Below are 8386 nucleotides of genomic sequence, written 5' to 3' on the forward strand. Positions count from 1 at the left end.
ATCTTTAATTACAGCAAGATCATCTAAATATTCGTGTGTGTTTGTGTATATATATGTGTATACCTGTGCATTTACATATTATAATTTTTCAGTCACACTGGCATATATTAAAAAAAAATGCATATATATACACACCATCTTCAAACCATTTTGCGAGTTGCACGTGGCCCATGGACTATATTTTTATTGGGCAGAATTCAGTCCTTGGCTAAAAATTAATAAATAAGTAAAAATCTGGTCCTCTCTGGTTACATGCAGAACTTCCAAGCATGAACAAATGTAGGTGGTGGTCTGGTAACTTCTGGAGCCTGTAAAAAGTCTGACATGAATGCTTAGAAGCAGGAACCTTCTTTTCCTTTGCTGTACGCACCTACCACCACACTGAAACGTCAGGACGTAATGCTAAAGGGGCCCTCACCATCTTCTTGCTTCCTTCCCCGTGCCCCACTTCTGCTGGAGCTCAGAGAAAATCCAGAAGGTTTCTGGGGAAGGAAACAGGGGAGATGGAAATGGAAAGGAGTTGGCCATGTAGTCTGTTTTGATTGCCAAGACACTCTTTTTAAATGATGGCATTGTATGCTCATGCAAAATGATATCTCAGTTCCAAATAATTCAGTTTTTAACATTTTCAAAACTTCATAGACAAGGTCAAAAATAGGTAAGATGAAAAACACTAAAATGAAGTGCGGAAATAAGTTGTTCTAAAAGTTAGTGTATTTGTTTTTATTTGATTCTGACTGGCAATAAAGATGTAAACTTTAACTTACTGCAAAAAGGTCGTGTTTTAAGCCAAATGCCTGTGTGAATTTTCATACAAATCAGAGTTCATCAGTGAAACATTAGCTTAGTGGACCCTACAACTTGGGTGTAAGGCTATAGATTATTAATTTTCTTTTAATTAGACTACTGACTGAAATGAATATAATGTAATTTATGAAAATAATCCTATTTCTAAATGTAAACACGTCAATACTGGTGGTTTTGTAAGGCATGTTGCAATCACTTGTACTCATCCTTTCACAATCTTTATGCAGAAGGGTGTGGATTTCTTAGGTTTATTTTGATAGCTGGTTTTGCTTTTCTCTGATTGACATAAGCTTTAAAGTCAAATTCTTCCCCGACCACATGAGTGTATAGCTCCCAATATTATCAATAGTATCAACGAGAGATGAGAGGCAAACTTGATTTATCCCCTCCAAGGCTGCATCCTGTATTCTTTACTGAGCTTTCGTTTGCCTGTGAGTTACATGAGGAAAAGCTGTAAGGCTGTACCCCAAATGTGGTTTAACTGTAGGATTTTGTTTTCCTTGGAATATTTCAACTGTCCTGCTAGTATTAAAGTCAAAGGAAAAGCAGATATATAGGCATTATTGTAAGAATAGTACAGGATTCACCAAAGCATTAGGTCTCGTTGTTGAGAATATAAACACGCTTTTGAAGTGTTTAATGAAGAAGTTGACCTAAATCACAAGGATGCTGTTAAAAAAGCATTATAGTTATTTCAGCTGGCTAATGTACAATAGGTTAGGCCCCAAACTTGTGATGAAAAGAAGTTGAGAACCTGTGCCTGGTCTGAAGAAGAAGTAGGTGCAGTATTTACAGAACTTCATTCCTACATCTCAATTAAGATTAATGAATAACTGATAATTTAGACAGTTTGCTTGAACTAACTTGCCATTTTTTTAGGGATTTGTCATATCTGTTTAATGATATTGTATGTGTTTCGCTCCAAGCCATTTTTAATGTAGTTCATATGTACAGGTTCCATTTTAAAACTTTGTTTTCAATTACTTATAACTTTGTCAGACTTCACAGTGTGGTTTTTTTCATGTCACTTTTTTGTTGTAACGTAAAACTTTTCCAAAGAAGTTTAGTCCTTCCCAAGAACAAGGCCCCAAAGAAAAAAAAAAGTTTTGATAATGTTGAAACAAATTCTGGCATCCAGCTTGTGTGCTGAATGACTCCAGGATGCTGAGGAAACAGGTTTGTTATTTACCTAACGTAAAGATAAATAGGTGTGGCAAAAAAAGGATGTGCACAACCGGTGAGATTCAGGTAGGGCAGACAGCTGCTTTTATGCAAGTGAGTAGCATTCTTTTTGCTCGTGATATCATGAATAATTTTGATTTTTATTTGTCTTACGGTTTTAAGAGACCAACTCTAAATTTAGCATGTAAAGGTGGACACGAACACACAGTTTCCTCTAAGCGCTATTTACAGAAGCAGAACATGTGAAAATTCCCGTTTGTACTTTGGTCTGTATTTGAAATAGTCTTTCTTTGCACGTAGTCATATTTTAAATTGAATGTTTCGCCATCTCCTAGGAATCAAAAGCATCTTGAAAACATTGCCTCGAGGTCACAGGTTCTTTGGGCTGTTAAAGTAAATAGCAGTTTAGATTTTGAAGTTTTTAATATCTGCCAAAGGAAATTTTTGCTTCCTATTCTGACAGCTAAAAGAACTGGCTAATCATATTTTAGATATATGGTCCATGCTCATTTAAGGAAAAAATACTGAAGAGTCTTAAAAGAAATGGGTATTAAAATGACTTCTTAAGCTTGTAAGACTGGCACCTGGCTCTTTAAAATGTCACCTTGTGCTAATGAAATTAGCAAATGTGTCTCTGTACAGATTTTCTTTCAGAATAATTTCTTTCAACAGAATTTGTAAGACTGTTCTTGGTGATGGCAGCAGTAGTAATTTCTTTTCTCACTCTGTCTGTGTCTCTCCCTCTCTCTGCATTGCTAAAGCAAATTACAGCTCCTGTTGGTGATGGGAAAGTTGGCAATGAACATTGACTCTGAAGAATTGTTATCTAATTATTCATGTGAAAGCTCCATAATCAAATTATGAATTTCTACTGCAAGACAGTAGATTTGCAAAAATGTTGATTCTTGTACAGCCTGTGCTTTGGCACGTAGCAGCTGATTAATGTTTACTGCTTCCTCTTCAGGAATAAACTTTCATTCCTTCCAGGAAAATATGAAAGTATGAGCTTTACTTGCTTTTTGCTGGTTTTAATGGCTTCCTTTACGTTTTGCAAACTCTCAGACCTGGAATGTAAGAAGACTTGTCACCTTGTCAATACTTCACTGCATCCTAACGGGGTACATTGTATATACCAGACATATACAATTCAATAAATAAATCTAATTAATTTAATCTTTAAATTCAAGTGGCTGTAGTTCAGAAGAGCCCTCAGATAAGCAGCAGTGTGTTAAGAATGAGTCTCAAATGTGATAACCTATGGCACAGTTCATGCAAAATGACCCAGTAACTGTGGCAGTAAATGTTAGCCATTTTTGTTATTAGGTGCATAATATGAAGATGGGTTGGAGTGATAATTTATGGAAAATCTGCCAAATAAAAGCCCAGATGGTGCGTTTGGGTGGTAATAAAGTTTGGGGGCTTAAATAGATGTACTGTTTTCTACTATCATTAGTCTGTTCTGGTTTTATTTTCAAATAATGAGTTTGTCTTAAATTAACAACCCTGTTGATCTGAGGAGACAAGTAATGAGATTGACAGTAAGGCAGAGGAGAGATTTGCTCTCCCCGTTAAAGCTTCAGCTAAACATTTTGCATCTTGTTATAACAAGAACATCCTCACAGATCTATCTAAATTTTTAAGTTTATTCACAGATATAGTCAGTTTAAAATAACAGATATTATAACTTAAAGCGGGTGCTATACCTCTTTATCTTGTACTTGCTTAAAGATATTTTCAGTCCTCATACTTTTTTTTTTTTTTTTTTTTTTTTTTTTTTTTTTTAAATGCTTATGGTATCCTCATTTCCAAGTGGCCTAAACACGAAGCTGCAGAAAGGTAGGGTGTGAGACCAGAGAAGTAAAATGTGTAGCTGTGTGTCATCCCTGGAATACTTGAAGAGCTCTTTTAACCAGAGAAAAATGTGAGCAGCAGAACTTCACAGGCTGTTTGCAGTTAGTTGTTGTTATGGGACCCTAGGGATTGCCCAAGTCTGGCCCAGAGAGAACAGATTAGGTGTGCCTTGTACATGGATGTGAACCAAGCTCTTAAACATGATAATAATGAACTTGTTGCTTTTTCTGCATGGAAGAATAACTTCTATAAATACAACATCTAATTACTTTTGAAAGTTACTCTGAAATATATACTTAAGGTGCTTCTTAAAAGCACTTTACCATGACTCAAATATCCCTTTTCCTAAATCTAATAGCGTTCTGCTTGCTCTGTGAAGTAAGTAGCTTTAAAAACAATATTGCTCAAAATTTAGTATTCTTAGAAGTTTTTATTTCATTGTAACCTCTTAGGAAATTACCTGTGTGGACTTTTTCTATACTTTTTTTGTTCCACAGATTTTTGCAGAGAAAGTAGACCTTCTTATATAAAGAACAGAACATAAATGAGCTTACTTTTCATTGCCTGCCCAAACAGTAACAGGTTCTCACTTTGGTTAAGAAGTGAAAATAGGTAGTTAACTGTGTGTGTTTATAAGTATCCCCTGGTTACCAATCTAATAAGGTTTTGTGCCTGCTAAATACATCCATGTCCACAAAAATGTGCGGAAAGATTCAGTAACACAAGTGGTATTCTTTTCAATGCAGTATGCAATGGAAGAAAATCTTTTTTTTTTTTTTTTTTTGTCCAAGTGTTACCTTGCAGAGTAAAAAAAGGAGGGCTTGAAGTGTAGATATTCACGATAACTGCTAATTAATAAATTGTGTGTCTCTTTTGCTTGCATTAAAAAGTATTTATCGAGCAGCAAATGTACAAGTCCAGCATTTTAAATACATAAATGGAGATCCATATGCTTCTCTCAAGTAAAGCTCATAATTTCAGTGGTTTTGTTGTGTGTTTTTTCCCCTGCCATGGGTGTCCCAATACGTCACAATTGTTAATGAAGCAGTTTTTAAGGAGTTGTGTTTTACAATGCAGAGAGTGGAGGATGCTTTTTATACATTGGTGCGAGAGATTCGACAGTACAGAGTGAAAAAAATCAGCAAAGAAGAAAAGACTCCAGGGTGCGTGAAAATTAAAAAATGCCTTGTAATGTAACAGGGTAAGTTTTGTAATGTAACAGGGTAAGTTTTGTAATGTAACAGGGTAAGTTTTACAAATCACTTGCCAAATGAAAATGATTGACAGTCTTGCAAATCAGACATTTTATGGTTAATTGATGACATAATTTAAGATATAAAAGCAATCAGATTTCAGTATAGTTGTCCTGAATAATATTCCTCGCAAACACCCAAGTACTATGGATTTGCTTTGTTTCATGAGTTTTTGATAAATAGATTAACAAGAAGTCTTTACTGCATGTCATGTTCCCCATCTGTGAACCGGATGGTGTGTGTGAAGAACTTAAGAGGGAAAAGTTTTATTACAGATATATTACGGATGCTTTTGAACTGAATATTGATTGGGTCTTCAGGTTGATGAACTGAGGGGAGATCATAATATTTATAGTTCTTCTCAGATGCAGAACAGGAGGTTCCTAATCCAGCAAAACAGTATCTGGCTAGCAGCTGGCATACAGGATTTCTTAATTCTCAGGCTCTTCCTTATGCCATGCCATTTCCCCCTTGTTTTCCCCCAGCTTAAAAAAAATATCATTTGCAGAAATACATTAGTTTTCTTTTTTGTCAACTGTAATGCCATGAGTGATCCAGATTCGGACAAAATGGTAGGGTTTCACTTTTATTGAGAGCCTTTACAACGGGTGGGGGAAGCAACAGTGAAGTAAAACTGGAGGGGAGGGGAACTCCAAAAACAACAGCAAAAAACTCCACCAAAAACCCCATTACCCAGACTCTCACAAAATCATTTTTTTATCTGTATACTCCACTTACGGAGAAAGGGAGGAGGAGAGGGAAGAAGCTACTGTGATATGGAAGAAGTGCTAGTCTGAATCACTTCCAGTGCTTTCTGAACAAACCGTCAGAATAGCTCCTTGCATGTATTACTATTCCATTAATTCTTTACCTCTTACTGCATCACTGTGGAGAGTGGGTTGTTACTCCTTACATGCTCAATGGGAGGATGACCCGGAATTTCCCGTTGTGTAAAAGAAAAACTTTGCTTTTCAAGGTGTTTTTTCACACTTCAGAACACCTTGCAGAGAGGTAGTGGAATTTGACTTGTATCCTAAAGAGACTGTCACAACTGTAGGAATATTGCCTTCAGTAAGGGAGCTTTATTCCCCTTTCTAGAGGGAGGGAGGAAAAATTTTATTTCATATCAGTGTTCGCTAGATCTGCTCAGGCTTATTATGTTATCAGCTTTTAGGTGATGAATGACTGCTCTGAGATAATTCTTCAGATGTTTGCTTACAAACAATATCACAAAAGTGTATCTTTTTTATCAAAGGTTTCCTTTGCAGGAAACTGGAAATTTCAGTTGTGAAGCTCCCCAGTCTTGCATCCAAATACCTTAATAAAATCGATGCCATCAAAATACCTTGTTTTATTCTTTCCTCATTATCAAAACCAACTAACAGCAGCTTGGCACGATTACTTTTGATGAGAGCAGTATGAATTAAATTGCTTAAGCCTCCTTCCTGTAGCCTTCTGAAAACCAACTTTGCTGTTTCTTGCTGTCTTGCTAACATAGCCATACCTCAAAGTAGAATTTCTTTTTGTATACTAGGAGTTTAAAGGTCCTGAATTCTGTCTGCTTCTTCCTTTCTGTGGACTTCCTTGGGAGAAGGAGAACAGGATGGTGGGAATTGTGGTTTTCATTATTTTTTTCAGTGGAAGCATATTTTCAGACTTTAAGATTCTCTTTGATAGCTCAGTGAACATCTGCTTTCTTTCTACCAGCTTCCTACTTTCTTTCTGCCTGTGTCCAACAGAAGTATGTTTTTGTTTTTTTGTATGGTGTTTTTTTTCCTAGATGGGGGAAATATCTTTTGTCAACAATGGATATTGTTGAGTGTTTGGTTGGGTGTTGTGTTGGTGTCCCCCCCCCCAGCTATTTAGGAAACAGTCTTGAATATAAGGCTCTAGAACTTCAAGACTGTCTGCTCAGGGGAGGAAATATTTGTCTTTATACTCAAGTGAATTCTACATAGTATTGATAGTCATGTCAGCAACTTTGTATTTAGGAGGTTAAGCTGGAGAAAGCATATTCCAAAATCATTGTGGTATAGCTGTAGTTCAGCAGTGATTCTAGTGGAATAAGAAATCTGGCATTTAAAACAGTCTGGCTTGTATTACTTTCCAGTCAGTAAGAAGATACATATTATTTCAGATTTGAGACTTCAAAAATATTCATTATAACACAGTTTGCAATGATAGTGTTTATTTTCCTTTGGATAATTACATTTGATAGTTCAGAGTGTTTTGCTGTCTCTTGGAATATTCAGTTTATCTTCTTGCTGCTTATGGGATGCCTTTTCAGTTACCTTGTACAAGATTAATATAACTAAGAACTTTGACTACCCGGATTACCATTAACTGCTGATGTTTTCCAACAGGTCCATTCCTTTGGCCGTTGCATAGTAAGGCAGAAAGTACATAACATCTTTTGCTCTGTTGGTAATTTCCAACTAGCAAGAGGAATTTTTAAAACTCAGTGCAAAATCCTCAAAAGATCTCTTTTTTGAAAGCATTAAAGTTTTAACATAAAAAGCATACTATAACAAAAAGTTTTTCTAGGGCATAAATTAGACGTCTAGATAATGTAATTTAGATTGAGCTGTGTTAATAGTAAAAAGTTTGAATTACAAAAGTTCTAGATTTGAATTAAAAATCTAGATTCTTGATTAAAACTGTAATTTAATGATTTTTCCATATTACTACAGAAGTGTACAAATAATTTCCTCGTGACTGATACATGTATGTATGGTATATTTAAAAAATATAAAAAAAGACTTTTTTCTACAATTGGAAACTTGTTTAAGGGTCTATTTTTGGGGCTGGGGTATTAAGGAATTCCCAGTTCCTTATGAATTTAGGTTTCTTATTGATAGCCAGGTTAGTTGCCAAGTCTCATGCATGCTTGTAACCATGCAGCCACATATCCAGACTTCTATGTGCTCATGGGACCATGTGGTGCTCCAAAGAAAAGTTGTAGCCAGGAGCAGGTTGTCTCTGTGGGAACAGCTCTGATCTTTCTGTTCCCTTTGCCTTTTGTAGTTGCCCTTTGGAAAAACAAGTGCCAGGAGCAAGCTCCGTCAGTGCATCTTTATTGAGGCAGCGTGGTATAGTTCTGAGCATGCACAGCAAACTTTTTTTTTTATTTTTTATTTTTTAATCCTGAGCCTGGATTGAGAGCACTCATTCAGTTCATCTTTCGCTTTCCAAAAAACTCACACACAATAACTCCATTGTTAGAGGGAGGAAGGTCAGCTGCATGCAGTCCCTTCTTACTGAAAGAAATAACTAGAAAGGCTGACCGCCTTTGA

General features: G+C 36.0%; 1 protein-coding gene across 2 annotated transcripts in view; it reads left to right on the forward strand.

Annotated features, from left to right (window-relative positions):
- LOC309589332 (GTPase KRas) overlaps window positions 1-8386 on the forward strand; it is a gene marked incomplete at its 3' end in the record, with an annotated part of 55315 nt that overhangs the window by 12472 nt on the left and 34457 nt on the right. The window contains exon 5 of one of the 2 annotated variants that reach the window (XM_082309375.1): window positions 4918-5129. The exons of the other annotated variant lie outside the window; for it this stretch is intronic. Coding sequence (XP_082165501.1) covers window positions 4918-5037 — 120 coding nt within the window. Of the gene's footprint in view, window positions 1-4917; window positions 5130-8386 lie in introns of those variants that run through there. 2 annotated transcript variants of the gene reach the window in all.

This window comes from Platalea leucorodia (assembly GCF_965183815.1).
Source record: "Platalea leucorodia genome assembly, chromosome: 4".
In the NCBI taxonomy this organism is placed as follows: domain Eukaryota; kingdom Metazoa; phylum Chordata; class Aves; order Pelecaniformes; family Threskiornithidae; genus Platalea; species Platalea leucorodia.